This window comes from Castanea sativa, chromosome 3, assembly GCF_040712315.1.
Source record: "Castanea sativa cultivar Marrone di Chiusa Pesio chromosome 3, ASM4071231v1".
NCBI lineage: Eukaryota > Viridiplantae > Streptophyta > Magnoliopsida > Fagales > Fagaceae > Castanea > Castanea sativa.
This window is the reverse complement of record NC_134015.1, coordinates 33,588,706-33,606,049: the sequence shown is the minus strand read 5'-3', so window position 1 is coordinate 33,606,049 and position 17,344 is coordinate 33,588,706. Positions and strand designations below refer to the sequence as shown.

The 17,344-nt window shown below is 37.9% G+C and overlaps 2 protein-coding genes across 2 annotated transcripts; one reads left to right on the top strand and one right to left on the bottom strand.

Moving 5' to 3' along the window:
* Positions 1-213: 213 nt before the first annotated feature.
* On the top strand, positions 214-3,757 carry LOC142629641 (UPF0664 stress-induced protein C29B12.11c). Its single transcript, XM_075803663.1, has 5 exons — positions 214-496; positions 1,999-2,110; positions 3,046-3,117; positions 3,201-3,412; positions 3,507-3,757. Exons 1-5 carry the CDS (start codon positions 387-389, stop codon positions 3,613-3,615), a joined length of 615 nt encoding a protein of 204 aa, XP_075659778.1. The 5' UTR covers positions 214-386; the 3' UTR covers positions 3,616-3,757.
* A 1,040-nt stretch (positions 3,758-4,797) lies between these two features.
* LOC142627665 (putative glycosyltransferase At3g07620) lies at positions 4,798-8,015 on the bottom strand. Its single transcript, XM_075801538.1, has 2 exons — positions 7,043-8,015; positions 4,798-6,152 (listed from the first exon to the last, which is right to left on the bottom strand). The coding sequence occupies exons 1-2, from the start codon at positions 7,993-7,995 to the stop codon at positions 5,666-5,668; spliced, it is 1,440 nt and encodes a 479-aa protein (XP_075657653.1). The 5' UTR covers positions 7,996-8,015; the 3' UTR covers positions 4,798-5,665.
* Positions 8,016-17,344: the final 9,329 nt, after the last annotated feature.

The window sequence follows — 17,344 nt, the reverse complement described above, 5'->3', positions numbered from 1 at the left end:
TTTTAATTTTTAATTTTTTATAAAAAGGCTAAAAAAATTTGGGGGAAAAAAAGTTTAGAGTTGGGAACATTTTTATTTTATTTTTTGTTTTTGTTTTTATTTATTTATTTATCTGTATTACCTACGTGTACAGATCATTTTTACAGCCGAATTTGGGATTTGGGGGTGCGCATGGACACGTGTTTTAAATACGTGTTTGCTTCATATTTACGAAAAAGAAAAGAAAAGAAAAGAAGCGAAGCGAAGGCTTGGAAACATCATAAATAGAAAAATAGGAAGAGAGCAAGAGGAAGAGGGAGAGGAAGAGCAAGAGAAAGAAAAGGCTTGGAAAATCGGAAAGTAGCAATCAAACTAGCGAGATTTAAGATCTTGGTGGTATTGTTGTGATGGCTGTGAACCCTCAACTGTTCCCAAATGGAATGCCCGTTCCTTTCGTCAACGAGTTGTTTGTTTTGGCCAGAGACGGTGTCGAATTCGAAGTCGACAAAATCCCTGGGTCTGTTTCTTCTTCTTCTTCCAACTTTTGCTTTTTCCTCCTTGTTGTTAACTTAACATACGAAATCTCAACTTTTTTTTTTATTTTTTTATATCCATCTCTTTTCTTTTCTTTTCTTTTTTCTTTTTCAATTTAAAATTTATATATATATAGTAAGACAATTTATATCCTTTCACAAGTTAGTTCTTAGTTCTCAACAAATAAAATAAAATTATTATTCAACTCTACTGACAACATTCCAAGCTATATAAGCAGATTGGATTTGTCTCTGAATCTCTGATATGTAATAAATATTATTGAAGCTAAATTAACATGGAAGGATTTTTTTTCCCCAATTCAGCACTATATTAGGTTTTTCATAGGATTCTTGGATTGGGTTTCATGTTTTAGGGGTTTAGGGATGGTTAGTTCATAAAAATTAAAAAACCCAAACTCTATCCCTAGGCAATGATGCTTAGGTTTCTAAGATTACACTTTACACTGGGAAAAAAAAGAGAAGGCTATCTGCAGTCACACCCACACAAAGCTATAAGAAAAGCTGCTAGAGTTTTATTAAACTCTCAACCTCTATATGAATTTGCTACAGCCAATTAAATTAATTCTCATTTTAGAAAATCTTGAATTTGCCATATTATGCATCTTACGTACCAAGACTCATCAATGACGAAAAAAAGCTTCTGAATGGTGCCAGTAGCAATTAGGTCCCCCATCCAAACTATACTCCAATTCTAGAATCTCCTTGTTTGATCTTTGAGCTCTACGCTAGTTTCATCACTCTCAAGAGGTTGGAATTGAAAATTTAAGAGAGCAAATGATGATCAATGCTGCCTAAAGCATGGAGTTTTTTTTCCTCAGAATATCTATCATACCATAAGTAATTGGGTTATGGTTTTTTTATTTATTTATTTAGACTTGAATTATGTAACAATGGTTTTGGGTATTTTTTTTCTATGAGGGTTCATCACCCGCTTGATTGCAGGACTTTCTGACATTCATTTTGTTGAAATCCAAGAAGACTTAACACTATTTCTGCTGGCACAACTTGTACGCACACACTTTAGACCAAGGAACACGTAAGCCCCTTTTGAGGGCCTTGTTAAACCCCAGATAACAATCCCAGCTGCAAACAACAATGCTTGATAGCATGATTTTTTCTTTATTGGATTTCAATTATGATAATTACTTAGTTGAAATTCAATTAGTGACACTGGATTTTTTTTTTTGGTATTTAGTTACTAGTTTGGAAAACGCCGTTTTTACAAGAACCTAATAAAGTGATGTTGGGGTGTGGATGTGTGGTGTTCATATCATCATGACCTAAATTTGAGCGTGAAATGTAATGGGTGGGTGCAATAAGTGAGTGAGGTTTTGTAATTTCACCTTCAGGGGGTTGACAGCTCTATCATCTTCTCAAGTCTCATATAACCGAGTGACTATTAATGCTGAGGTAGTTTTTAATGGTTTATTTTTCAGGTTAACTGACTCTCACCTTGTATTTTCAGAGCTCATGGAGGTCACCTTAAGGCAAAGGGAACTATTTACTTGTCAAATATACGCATGGTCTTTGTTGCAAATAAGCCTGTAGGGAACGTTACTGCTTTTGATATACCCCTGGTATGTAATACTTGTTATTACTTTTGTGCTCCTTTTTTTGTGCTCGTTTTATTGCATGTCTTATAAATTTTTTATTCTTTTAAGTTAAAAGAAGTTGCTATGCACCTAATGGCCTCTTTGAAAATAAATACAAACCCTGTAACACATGAACTGGGTCAATGGGCCTAATGACCTCTTTGAGTTTGCCTTTTCAATTTGGGTGGTTGGTTTTGCTTGGGGCTACATCTTTTACCATTTCATTTACCTCTTTTCAGACCTCCCTTCCTATAGCAGCTTAATGGTCATCCCTTTCATATTTGTTAGCTCTAGGATTTGTTTTAAAGTTGGCTGAATATAACATTCCACAGGCTTAGTTTGCCTTTGTTTGAAATTCCTTTTCATCTTTTTTTTCTGTTACCCCATGGTGAAAAATTATGAAAGTGCAATTGAATGGTGAGCCAACCAGGAGAAAAGATGTGGTTTTAGCTACTAGTATTGCCAACAAGCCAGAGAGGGTGAGGGAGAGATTTTCTATTTAATTTTTTGGGTAGTGAAGTAGATTTTCTGTTGTGGTCATTTATTCTAATTCTATATATTTACTATCTTGGCTGCATTATTAATGACAATGAAATTGCACATTGGATCATATGAAGATGAGGAGTTAGTCAGTGACTCAGTGTTAATTTATATTGGACCATTGTTTTAGGAAATTGTTATGGTGATGAAGTTGCATATTGCGCATCTTTTTGATGTAATATGAAGCTTGGTTACAGTTTGGGCTTCATTCATGACATTGTTTGCTGTCATGCAAATATTGCTATGTTTTTGCTTCAAGCCTTGTAACAGAAAATCTCTTTGCTTGTGGAATTGGGCATGTTATATGAGGTGTCAGGCTATGTCCATCTACAACCATGTATTGACATTTCACTGATTCATGGATGATTTTTGTTTTGCAGCTTTATGTTCACGGTGAAAAATTTAATCAACCTATATTTTTCTGCAACAACATTTCTGGTCAAGTGGAACCTGTAAGTAATCAGTGAGAGTTCTAGACTTGTTGGATGTAGACCCTTTCCTATCCTATTCTGATTATCGCTTTAATTTAATTTAGGTGGTCCCAGAAAACCAAAACAGGGCACTTTACTCCACTCACTCATTCAAGATTTTGTTCAAGGAAGGTGGCTGTGGAACCTTTGTTCCACTCTTTTTCAATTTGATCTCTTCAGTGAGACAATACAATCAGCAATATAGTTCGGCAACAGAGCCTCGTGTGGATCCTTTGCAAGCAGCACAAACTCCTGTTGATGAAATGATGAGATCTGCGTAAGTGAAATGCTCTCTCTTGTATTTTTTTTTTATTTTATATAGTCGAGGAATACATGAAGGGATAACTGAGTGAAAATCTGTCATTTTGCAGATACGTTGATCCTAATGATCCAACAAGAATCTTTTTGCAGCAACCAACAGCTGAGTCTCAACTTAGGAGGCGGACATACCATTCCCAGCCTGCCGAGCATTCTATTTAATTTAATCTTGTGCGTATAGCATATGATTGATTACATGTTTGAAGAAAACCCTATAAATAAATTAATACTAGTATGATGTGTGACTAAAACTGTATAGAAGCCACTATTCTGTGTTTCATAATAACAGTACCTTTTGTTCATAGTTTTTATTGTTTTGGCAGTGATCTTTTTCCTAATTACGTCATCTTTCTGTCATATATAAATACACCAAAAAGGTGAATCCAACTCACTTTGCGGAATTTGGCGGTGTTAAGAGCTACACACCATATTTTTATTTTTATTTTTATTTTTATTTTTTATAAAAGAGATGGTGTAAAATGCATTTTCTAGATAAAAACTCGCATACATGATATACTTATTAAAAATAAGGTAGGGATAGGTGGCTAGGACAGGATGAGTTTCTGATAGAGAAGTGACCTGTGCGTTTTGCTGTGTGTTGCGAGCTAAAAGAATCAATACTGGATTGATCAGCGTATTGGTTTTTTAAATAGTGATATTGGGATAACAAGCGGCAATGGATGGCTGTGAATGACAATAAGGACCCTCTAAGCTGCTATTTTTTTATACAGGTTCTTCTAGCACTACCATTTTTATGCCACAACTTTGATGTGGATGGCTGTGAATGACTATAAGGACCCGCTATTTTTTTTTTCCCCCACTAATCTTAATATACAGTTGTGGCACAAAAGTTGTTCTTCTTGACATATGGACCAATGGACCATAGTAACAGCATTACCCTTCAATTATGAACAAAGATCATTTTATTTTACTTTTTGAAACAAATGTTCTAATGTAGTACAATTATATCCTTGTTTGATTTGATTTTACTTTTTGAAACAAATGTAAGAGAATGTAGTACAATAATATCCATGTTTGATTTCATTAAGAATCTAAGAAAATTCCCAAGACAATGAAATCTTATGTTTGGTTTATTAGTATCTTTATACAACATAGACATGAAATACCTCATTGAATGATAATATGTCCCAAAAAAAAATTTGAATAAAATAAGATTAAAAAAAATGATAATTATAGTATCACATAGCTAGACTAAAAAAAAAAATTCACGTGTCTCAGTCCCAAAATTTTGAGATTGGATACGGATACTGAACTCTAAATGAAGTCATTCCCACATTATTTTTTGTCATTTTTATTTTAAGGGATACCTCAACTACAATCTTTAAGGACATATTAAGAAAGGGAAAAAAAACACACACACAAAAATGTGACGTTGGCTGACAACCTACCACAACAATCTTTCTTTTCTAGCGTAAACACAGACATAGCGTAAACACTTTGCAATAATCCATGCCAATAGGGGAAAAAATCTATCAACAAGACCAATGCCACCTATAACATATATAATGGATTTACCTTGCAATTGTGACTACTTGGATCACATAGTCAATATATGTAGCCATCAACCAATTGGGATTTACACCTGCATCTATGAGCACTTGAATCATATTTGTCGTCATCAAGCAATTTGGATTCACACCTGCATCTATGACCGCTTGAATCGCAGAGATGTATTTGTAGTCATTATCCAACAAGAAAGAGTATTCAGAGTTACATGTATCAGCTATGAGCAATTCTCTTGGTTTGATTCTTTCTAAGTCCTAATTTCAAAAGTTCATTGATGAAGGCTTCCATCCTCCTTTCTGCTCTCCTGCCCAATTCTAGAAGCAAGAGGCAATGGTAGTCATATGTCCATTAGTCTCTTCCTGCAAGCCTTTCGAAGGCTTGCGTTCTGTGAAATAAGGACTCAGCTAGTCCATTATTGGATAGTCAAGGGGTAACAATTTTTGGGTATTATTATCACTTAAAAAGAATGAGAATTCATATTCCCACAGTGGGTTCCAGATACTTATAGCCATTTGGATTAAAAAGAATCTTGAAAGATGACCCAAACCAGACTATGTTGAGGTAACCACCAGCATGGAATGCGTTGAAAACATAGAAAGAACCTCTTTTGAGGAAGTAGCCACAATGTGAAACTTCATACAGCCCTCCAAGTACATAACATGTTGAGACAAGACAACAGGGAGAATTAGTGGGATAGGCGATGCATGCTTCTTCTCAGCCACAACTGGTAAGCAGTCATATGGAAGGAATCAAAACCCCTTGGTGTTTTATGCCACAAAAAATGTTTCCGAACTTGGCATAGATTATGGTACATATCTAGGTACATCTGTCTTGTTATTGACAGAAGTCTCTTTTTGATGAAGGCTATTTCTCCTTGGTTGATAATAACTGAAAACTTGCTCCAGTTCAAAACATTAGCAAATGGAAGGTCATAGTAGTTGGAAATAATAACAGGAATGCATCCATAATGTATGGAATCACTTACTCTAGCAGTGTTCACCTCATAACCTTTGACATGGAGGCAATACTTGCTCCTCCTAAAACCTTCTTCATAAGGAAAAGGTGTACTTCCAGAGAAAATGTCCATATAAGAATCATTCCCCCATACAGCTATCAGCTCTTGGCGAATACGAGAGTTTTGTATACGTCCAGAAAAGTAAACAAGTTTATGCCTGTAAGAAAACAAACCAGCAGCGGTTAGTGGTCAAAACAGGAAAAAGTACCTGTAGCAAATTGAATCTAATATTTGCAATGCATCTACAAAATGATAGTTGTATATGCTTCAACAGGACTACAGATATGCATTAGTTCCTAGAGTGAGTTTCATGATATACATTGTCAGTTAAAATGTGGCAAGTAATTGAGTTTGGTATGAAGTCTGTACTTGTTCCTAATTCTTTGGCAAGCAAATTGCGACCAATCCCCTTTTTTAACTTAGTTCCTATTTTTATCTTAATCGACTGATGTAAGCACAGCATAAATAAGGGAAGCATATCAATAAGAAACTCATGCTATTTGATCAGTTTTATACACAAACAGAGTTTGGAGGCCAAGCTGCAGCTCATAAAACATCCTTTTCACTCTCTGTTTGAAATCCAAATAGGGAAGGACAGTGTGCTGTGTGTACCATAGTGATCCCCTTATCCTAATAATAATAATAATAATAATCATAGTACCATTATTGGGGATTTTGGTGTAGTGGACTAGTGTTTGTTTGTCCTCAAATAGATTTCACGGGTGCCTAAAGCATTAAATCAAAGAGATAAACTATTGATCTATAATAATGTAAACCATGAAATGGATGCATTGCAAATGAAGACGATCCTTTTCTGTCAGAGTCGGCCTTAGCCCTCTCCCTCTCTATTGAACACATTTCTAGTAGTTATGCTATCCCAAAAGAAAAATCAAAATCAAAATCAAAATCTTTAACTAAACGGGGTTTGGACCCATTTCTAGTACTGAAATGCTTCCAAGGCGGCAGCCGCAGCAACAACATAAAACTTAAAAGATGAAAATGAAAGAAAGTGGTGAAAAGAAAAGAAAAGAAAAGAAAAATGAGTACCTGGCATCCGGGGGAGTGAGAGGTTGATCATTTGGGCGAGGCCAAACCTGCGGGAGTGCCACATCTTTGTGCGTAACATAGTATCTCTGGAAGTAGCTAGAAGAGCAAGTAACCTGTATTGCATTGTTACGTAAATCCAGAAACTTAGAAGCGGCCTCTCGACCAACTGAATGACAGTACACATAGAAATGGTCTGCACCAGCGGAGGCATTCCAGAATGTGAAGTCACTGAGAATTCTGGTAATGTATCGAGAGACGAACTCAGAGATTGAAGCTTCGGAGTGAACACGAGGGTCGTTCCTTAGAAGATTGATTGAAAAAGGCAAGAAAAAGAGATGGGCTTGTTGGGGATGGAGTGTTAAGAGGGAACTTTGAAGAAGAGACAGTTTGAACATGTGTTCACTGAAGTAGTTTCCTAGCTTTGGATCAAATGGGTTTTGGTGGGGAAGGAAAATGGGACCAAACTGGGACTGGGTTTGGTTTGTTGCATCAGCATCGGGATAAACATATATCTTGAAATTGCGCATCATTTCCTTGAAATCTTGTACAAAGAGTTGCCAATTGTGATAGGGACCTGATTCTTCCATTGTTGTGTCCACTGCCTTAATAATATTTGCCTTTGACTTTATTATTACTGCTTCTGCTTGAGGAAGGGGTGGTAATGGTGGTGCTAAATCTGCAGTAAAAGAACTTGATGGGAATGTAGTAGAATGGGATGGAGGTGAATTTCGATTTCTCTCCGGAGGGAAATGAAGATCGAAGTTGTGGGTACTATCAATGTTGGGAGAACTGGTGAGATGGGAAGAAATAGTGACAATGAACCAGGCGGCCACCGGGACTGTGAAGAGCAAGAGGCATAGGTGGAGAGTGGGAGGACGAGAGCGGTGCTGTTTGGGTTTGGGATGTCTCTCTTCTTTTTCTTTTTCTTCTTCTTGTTCTTTAGGAACAATCATTTTGGAACTACAGTCAAAACAGGCTTGTTCCACTGCCTGGGTGTGGGTGGTGAGTGTTATTAATTTTTGAAATCTGTCGACTTTTTTGTTTTTAGTTTTGTCACCACTCCTAAATCCTAATTAGAATAAGAGCCTATAAGAAGAAAGATGCCCATTAGTTACTACTGTTTGAAACATGAAGGTTAACAATTACTAGCCTCATCACACGCGCTTCGTGCGTGCAATGAGGCTTTTTTTTTTTTTGTTAGTGGTCTTATTTTATAAAAAAAAAAAATTGTATTTTTTATTTTATTTTATCTTCTCTATATATTGAGAGGATTCAAAAAGTTAGTTATTATATTTTCAACTTACAAAAATACTCCTAATTTAATTAACTTATTCTTATTCCTAAAAAATAAAAAATAAGGTTAAAACCGTAAATCAACAAAAACTAATAACAAAAAAATGAAAAAATAAAAATTGTCCACAATCCCCACTTTCTCCTAAAAAAACCATCCCACCTTCTAAAAAAAACTACCTTACGGTTTTCTATTAAAAAACGCCTATTCCAAGTTCTGTAAAAAAATAAAACTACCCCACATTCTTTAAAAAAAACCCACCCATGGTTTCCTTAAAAATTAATAAAAAAAAAAAAAACGGCCACATATCACATAAAAAAACAAAATAAATAATAAATAAATAAAAACTAATATATATCATTTTTATTTTGAAAAAGTAATTTAAAAATAGATAAAGTAATTTAAAACTTAATAGGAGAGTGGTCCTGTTTTTTAGGCAATGTTTTAGTGGGAGTTAGAATTGCAGTTTTACCGGATTGTCCTTTAGTTTTGTCTCTACTTAAACATAGGGGTGTAGGGGCATTTTTGAACTAAAAAATGTGGAATCAAAACAGGGAAAACCCCTTAAATAATAGTATAGAAGATTAGAGACAAAGGAAGGATAAGGAGCAATAAAGTATTGGTGTATCCCGACAAACCCAAATTCGCTGATTGTAAGGATTTACAAGGCTAAGTATTTCCCCTATAGTGATATTTTGGATGCAAAACTTGGATGCAGCCCCTCTTATGCTTGGAGAAGCATTTATAACAGCTTAGAGGTTATTAATAAGGGTATAAGGTGGAGGGTTGACAATGGTAAGATGATAAATATCTGGGAAGATAAGTGGCTGCCTACCCCCACAACTTACAAGATTTGCTCCCCCCAACAAGATATTCGTGGCTTCTCAATGGTGTCATCACTAATTGATGAAGAAACAAGGCAGTGGAAAGTAGATATGGTCAAGAGGTATTTCCTTCCTTTTGAAGCTAAAACCATCCTAAACATCCCTCTCAGCTATAATTTGCTAGAAGATAGTATAATCTGGATGGGAAACAAACGAGGAATTTCTCTGTCAAAAGTGCATATTATACTGCTCTTCCTATTGTGGAGAATTCTGGGGTGGGTGAGTGCTCAGGCGGAGATAGTAGGACTCGATTATGGAAACAAGTGTGGCAACTCCAGCTTCCTGCCCATGTCAAAATATTTGCTTGGAGGGCTTGCTTAGATGGGCTACCTACTAGACTTAATCTGGCAAAGAGAGGTCTGATTGGTGAAGCTAAATGTCCTCTCTATGAGAAAGCTATTGAAAGCACTAGTCATGCTTTAATTTATTGTGATAAGCTTTGTGAAGTATGGTGGAATTGGCAAGGGTGTCTAATAAATCTATTGGCTGAGAACTTGTGCATTGTGGACTTAGCCTTGAAAATATTAGATGCTGGTTCTTCGACTGACCTTGAAACTCTCTTTGCCACTGCGTGGGCCATTTGGTTTAACAGGAATAAAGTGATTCATGAGTCTAAATGCGGTCCCCATTCTCAAATATGGACCTGTTAGGATTAGGGCCCTTAAATCCTATTGTATGATGCTATGTATCACATTATGTATGACTTAATGTTGTGTTTAATAAATTTGTTTTATTATTATCTAAAAATAATGACAACATGAATATTGGGACATTATCATATAGTCTATGAGATGCATAGTATGTGATTTATGTGATTTAGTCTTAGAAGATATAAATCACAAGTTCTTTGTAAACTTAGAATTTTAACTCGTAGTCGGTGATGAAATTTGGCATTTCATCTGTGAAGACTATAACATATCAACTAAGATGATTTGTCTTAATCATGGAAATGGAGATTTCTAGTTGCTATGTTGATATGTCTTAAGAGTTAAGACATATTGAACTGGACCGCTGTGAGATTTATTATTTTCCTAACGACTATCAAATGAATAATAAACTCACGACTTATATTTGCATGAACTCTTAATCCTGAGAGAATAATGGACCTGATCATGAAGTGTAGATTGCTTTGATATATCAGGAGTGAGATCTAAAGTTACGGTCAAAACCCCAGTATGTTGGGTAACCACATTTAGTGTTGATGGAACATATATTCTCAAAATGGAATTCATAATCTCTTAACGGAGATACAAAATATTCCTTTGAGATAGTTTAGTGAGTTTGTTATTTAGAGAGTTAGGCCTAATCACTTTGGTAAGAAGTTACTAAATTATATATTTATAAAATTGGATTTCATAAATATATGATGAATAACTTAAAGGATTAAATCGGGTACTCAAGGAATTAAGATGTAGTAATCTACAAAGTGACAGTTTACTTTCATGACTTTGTATTACTACGAATATTTTATGAATAGGTTGCATGTACAATAAAGTCTTGGGATATAATTTATAAATAAGGTCTAGAGTGCAACTATATTTATATAGTGATATTAGATATAGTTAATGGTAACTTTGGACTTGTTAAGAGTTGACAGAAAAGCCCAAGGCCCATTGAGCTAGTGTCTTATTGGTCAATTTTGGTCTCATTCCAAGTCACACACTTAAACCCAATTGGAAAGGCCCAAAAGGCCAGTCCAATTAGATAATCAATTAGATATGAAGGGAGAAACATACAAAATTTTCTAGAGAAAACAATAAGAACACTATTGTGAAGTGGTGTAAGGAGTGTTAGACACTTTGGCATTTCTCCCTTTGAAAACTGATTGAGAGACCACACATCTTACGCGTTAGTGGAATTGGAGTGAAGATTGAAAGTGTTCCCAAGTGCCTCTGATCTTCGGTTTTGAAATTCACTGCTCCAAAGTACACTATTTTGTTCTTATATTCTGAAACTTACATAGTGCATGTTAACATTTATGAATGAAGTAGATCCGTTATTTTTCCGCTGCGTATGTTTTGTATGCAATACAAACATGTTATTTTCCATCAGGAACTTTGCGGTGCGCACTCAAGAAGACTACAAATATGCTATAGTGCATAATCATGTTAAACAAAAAGCCCCAGATGTTGGGTGGGCGGTGCCTCCTCCGAAAATCTACAAGATAAATGTTGATGGTGCTATGACAAATTGGGAGTAAGTCCGCGGTGGGTGTGGTTATTCGAGATAGTTGGGGGATGATTGTAGCTACAACATGTAAAGTATTGAATGGTGATTATGGAGCAGCTGTAACGGAAGCCTTTGTAGTGGATGAAGGAATTCGGTTGGCCATGGAGATGGAGCTTCAACGAATCATTGTGGAGTCCGATTCAATTGGGGTGGTTGACGTTGATAATGAGAGCAACTGCAATGGTGAGTTTGAGATGATCATCCAAGGATCTTTGGAGCTGCTTCAGTCTTTCAGGATCAGGAAAGTGAGATACTTGAAAAGGGACTACAACAGAACTGCGCATGAGCTTGCACAGATAGCTAAGACAACTAGATCTTCTCAACAGTGGAAAGGAATGGAGCCGCCAATGATACGGCATGTGTTGCTGTTAGATAGAGCTAAATGTTAATTCTGTTTTTTGCTCTTTCTTTCCTCTTCTCTGTACTCTGTTGTATGCCAATTTCAGTTTAATGGAATTCCAGGTTCATATTCAAAAAATAAAAATAAAAAATAAAGTATTGGTGGTAATTACGAAGGGTAAGGCAAATATAAGCCAATCCAATAATAGTCAACCACCATGATTCTTGGATTTATCTCACAAAACAATCACATAATAAGTGTTTTAATTATCTCCCTAAATTATGGGTTCCAGTTAGCTTAACTAGTAAAGTCTCTGATGGTTGTATAAGAGACCTGAGGTTCAATCTCTGCCTACACCAAAAACTGATTGGTGTTTTGGTCTGATGATAAAGAGTTATTATCAGGAGCGGACGACATTGCTATTTGGTTACACCACTGGCAGAGCCAGAGGGGGGCGAGGGGGGGCACCTGCCCCCCCTGACTCCTAATTTTTTTTTGTATTAGTAGTCACATGGAGGAAGAAAAAAAAAAAAAGACTTCTACATGTTGAAACTTGAAAGTGATCAAACCACCTATTTCACTATTTTTTTTATTTTATTTTATATCATTATTTACACTATTTTTACTATTTATGATACTTTTCACAGCATTTTATCTTTGAATGATGTTAGAGATATTACAAATTTTACTACTTATGTCTTACAAATTGGCATGTCACCAATCACAAAAAATAATTTTAAACATTTATTCATTATATTTTTTAAGTAACACTAATCATATTTTTACTCCATCAGTTTGTAAATTTTTTAGTAGCTATGAATTGGTTGTTTTTATTTATTTATTTTAATAATATGAAATATATTCATATTTGTTTACAATCGTTTATTTATTTTGTTATTATTGTTGATTAATGTTTTTTAGATAAATTTCACTTTTAATATCGTCTTTTAATTTTGTCCCCTCTAGACTAAAATCCTAGCTCCGGCACTGGGTTACACTCCCAAATTTCTTTTTACATCCATACATGCATAAAACCAAGTTTGTTCAGGTTTTTGTTGCTTAAAAGTTTTGCACTTTGCTACAACGATTTGTTACATATACAACTTATTGTTCACTAAGGGTTCGTTCGGTTGGAGGGGTGGAAAAGTGGGAGGATGGAAAATATTTAGTTTTCCCTTTTATGTGTTCGCTTGGAGGGATAGAAAAGTGGGAAGGTGGAAAACTCTTTTGTTCGGTTGGAGAGAAAAATGGAAGGATGAAAAATATAATTTATATAAATTGACTATTATACCTGTAAGTGCACAATTGCACCTGGACCTAAAAACACACGTGGGCTAATGAGCCTTAAACAATTAAATTTGTAGAGTGTGGGTTCATAATCTAGTTTAGTGATGTTCGAAGCTTGATGAACAGGCTGAAATGTTACAGTATTTACAAACAAGGGACAAATAAGGCAAAATGAACCTCCTCGGATGTAAGCCGAGGACTATTTATGTATTATTTCTTTTTCTTTTCTTTTTCTTTCAAGAGTTACCGTCCTCAGTATTTGTCTAGCCTTCCCCCTTTTATACTTCTTCTTCTTCCCTCTTTATCCATGTGTAACGCAAATTACCCTATTAGACACCTGTTCCATCCACCATCCTCTAGAAGTCTTCAAATAATAGCAAGAAGGCTGACTTTCACTATTCATGGGTCATTTCCCCATTAATGCGGCCAGGGAGGTAGGTGCAGGGTCTTTAATGTGGAGATAGCAGCCTTTTTCTAAGATATTTCTTTCACCCCGTGGTGTCTAGAGGGTATTTAGATCCCCCTTTTAACCAACAGTTCATCCAGAACACTGCCTTGATCTTTTTGGCGAATCCCAGGGTCATCGCGAGTTTGTCCGAGGAGAGATTCGTCCTCGGACGAATCCTCGAACTCTCTACTCATGGGCCGACTTAGGTCCTTTTAGTCCCCACAATAGCCCCTCAAAACTTTATTTTTCCTCATCCGAGGAGAAAAATAGGGTTTTGATCCAACCAGAGCTCCCTTCACACGTTTCGTACATCACCATGCGTGTGGGGGTCGTTTCATTCCTAGAAAATGTCGTTTGGCGCTTCGATTTCCAGAACGCGCGCATTTATGACCGCAAGTTACACCCTGTTCTCACGTTTAACGATGAGATGAATATCCAACGGTCCTTGTCACCTCCTGAAAATTTGGGCAGGACGCATCCAATTTCGAGGCCGCATCCCGCACGTCATAACGCCTGAAAATCTGCGCCTTCATTCATTTCTTCAGAATTCTATCACATCAGAGCATCAGTCATCATATTTTCTCTCTAGAAACCCGTGGAAACTTACATAACTACAAACTCGTAAGTCCTTACTTTCTCTACTTTTTTCTCCTCGGATTCTGTCCTCGGCTTCCTTCTTAACCACATTCCTTCTTGAAACTTGCCCTTTCCTTTCTCTTAGATGGGTAGATTTGAGTGTTTAGTTGATACCACCGCTGGGATGGAAGACTTTAGGGCCAAATACCATATTCCCAGTGACGTGGGTTTGAAATACGGTCCAGCGGAAGCCATAGGTGGTTCTAGGAAGACGGGAGAGGTCATTATTCCCATGATTGCCTTCATAGAAGGTGGGATGACCCTCCCTATGAGAAGCGTAACTAGGGAATACCTTCGCAACCACATGTTGTGCCCAGACCAGTGCGCACCCAATGTATTTAGGGTCTTAGGAAGTGTCGATGCTCTAAATGAGCAGATGGGCTTGAACCTCATTTGGCATGATGTTGTCTTCATGTATGAGTGCCACAAACTTAGAAATGTAAGTTATTACATTAAATCCCGGTCTAGTGTAGTTAGGTTAATTTCTTGTCTGCCCAAGTCTAATAAAGGCATGAAGGACGACTACCTCATCGCCTCAAGCAACTAGCACGACGGCCCTCATTGCCCAGTCATATGGGGAGACCCAGGTGTGACTCTTTAGGAGTTAATTTCTCTACCCCAAACTTTAATCTCAAAATCTTTTAATATTTATTTCCTTTTACACATTGTCCATTTCGATTTCTCATATGCATTGCAGATCTGACCATACTTGGCTTCTTTGGTATTCTTTCTTGCAGATAAATAACTCGTGCACCCCCGTCTGAGCCACTGCAACGTTGCTGACCTAAACCGCGTACTGTGCTCAGAAGTGTTTGTGAGTGAAGACCTGCAACTTAGAGCGGCTCACCTAATACTAGGGTACGACCCAATATCCTCGGATTTCCAGGAGATAGAGAACGCGATTATCGCGGGGGATAGGAGGCGCAAGAGAATAAACGTAGCAAGGCCGCACTTTCTTGCCAACCACGACATCCTCGACGACCTCAACACCATCCTATACACGCAACCCATCGCGGCGATCCCTCTCTTGACGCACTCTCAAGCAACTGCTGTTCCGGAGGAGCAAGTGTCCTCTTCGCTCACGTTGGACGACAAGATAGACCAGTTTCAACTCGAGGATGTCGAAAGACCCCGAGGAAACTAGTTTGTCGTGCTCTCTGACGAGGAAGAAGAGCCCGCTGAGGCCTCCGGAGTTGCAGGTTTAATAGTTGCCCGACCTGACGACGATTCCGAGGAGGAAGAAATGGAAGTGCTTCAAGGCCTTCTAACTAAGAAAGGCGAGAAAGTCGCCCAAAAAAGAGCAGGAGGGTCCCAAGTTCCTCCGTCCTTGCCACCTCCCCCTCCTCCAGCAGATCCTAAACCTCCGGTTGAGGAGCCCAAGAAGAAAAGAAAGGGGGAGGCCGAGGAGGTTGGTGGTGAAAAACAGAAAAAGCCAAGACAGCAGCCACAACAAGCTCAGCAGCAGAAACTGGACAAGGGCAAGGGAAGTGCTCGTTCAGTTGAAAGTGGGGAAATTAGGGATATGACCGAAGTGCGCTGAGCACCGGCTACCTGGTCTCTTGATTTGAGATTGGACGGGGCACCAATCTCTTGCCAGTCCAGCATTAGGGCATTCCAACAAGGCCACACCCACCACCTAGCCGAGGCATTGGAACGTCCCCTTCTGCTGCCCAAGGATATGGATGCCTTGGAAAAAATGAGCCAGCCTCAGCTGTTCCTTTCTTTAAAAAGGGAATTGGCCCTGGTAAGTTTCACTTATGAATATTTCATTTTCATAATACCGAATTATTAGTAAGTATATTTCCTGCATCTAACTCTCTGATACTTTGTCACAGGCCATTCAAGAGGTCTTTGCTGACGAGAAATTTGTGGAGGATTCTCGGAAGAAGGCCGGAATGGAGTAGGAGATTCGGATGGAGACTGAGAAGTCTCTAGGCCAAGCCCTCGCAGAAAATGAGAAACTCTCCTTTCAGCTGGCCAACTTAAAAAGAGAAAGAGATGGTGCCGAGGCCAGCCTGAAAACGATGAGGACTTAAGTGGAGGGGCAGCGCAAGCTTCTCCATCAAAAGGATGACAAGCTCACCAACGCACAGAAGGAACGCTCTGACTTGGAGAAGGAGCTTGCGCAGATGAAGAAGGAAGCTCGCACCTTCAAGGAGTCATTGGAGGCTGCGAAGAAGGCTAGCTACAAGGAAGGGGTGACGGCGACAGAAGACCCGTTGACAGAGGCGTTCGTGGCCTTGTGCCGAGAATACTGGCAGCAGGTCTGGGGCGAAGCCTTAAACACAGCAGGGGTTCCTCCAGCTTCCAAGCTGAGGAAGCCTGAGAACGTTTGACTTCCCCTTGACATATAGGAGATAGATGAGGCTCCTGCTGTCGCACCTGCCCCTGAGACAGCCACTTCTGCTCCCCCTCCTGTGATTCCTGAACCCATTTCGGATCCTACAGAACATACAGGTTCCAATAAAGAGAAGGAAGGGTGTGGAGGTGCCAAGAAGGACTCAAGCCAAAGTGTGGAGCCCACCGTCCCTCCAATAACTACAGCAGACAAAGGGAAACAAGTCCTGTCTGCCTTTGAGTTGGAGCTGAAAAACACTGAGGTTACCAGCACTTCTCAGCAAGACCCCCCTCCAAAAGTTTAGGGCCGAGCTTAGGGCTTCTCTCTCTTTGTAATTAAGATTTTGCATGTAATGTATGCCATAATAATTAATGAAAACAGTTTCATTTGATTTTCATTTCACTGGTATTTATTTTATCTTTGTGTTTGCCATAAGAATTCCTCTCAAACTATATCTCATGAGTATATCAAGCACGAAGTAATAACGAACACCTAACAGACTAACTTAACTTTTTGCTAACATTTGAAAAGTAAAGTGTTCAAGAACCTACCAAAAACAAACTTGGTTTAGATGATAAGTAGTGCCACACTTTGCAAACCCATGTGATACTTAGAATTTGTAACTTGGAACGCTAATTTTAGTAAAGTGTGGGGTCCGAGGATCCTACCTTACCAAATTTCTGCTTGATACTTAAAGATGTATGACTTAAAATTCTATTTAAACATGATTCTGTTTAACAAATGATAAGACATCCATTTCCACAAGGTATGTGGTCCGAGGACCATACTTAACCAAAATTCTGTTTGATATTTAAGAACATATCAATTTCCACAAGGTACGTGGTCCGA

Coding starts and splice junctions, on each gene's coding strand:
- LOC142627665 (XM_075801538.1), bottom strand. CDS start 7,995: ATGATTGTTCCTAAAGAACAAGAAGAAGAAAAAGAAAAAGAAGAGAGA. Junction 6,153..7,042: donor CTCACTCCCCCGGATGCCAG/GTACTCATTTTT, acceptor GTTTTCTTACAG/GCATAAACTTGTTTACTTTT.
- LOC142629641 (XM_075803663.1), top strand. CDS start 387: ATGGCTGTGAACCCTCAACTGTTCCCAAATGGAATGCCCGTTCCTTTC. Junction 2,111..3,045: donor CTGCTTTTGATATACCCCTG/GTATGTAATACT, acceptor TTTGTTTTGCAG/CTTTATGTTCACGGTGAAAA. Junction 3,118..3,200: donor TTTCTGGTCAAGTGGAACCT/GTAAGTAATCAG, acceptor AATTTAATTTAG/GTGGTCCCAGAAAACCAAAA.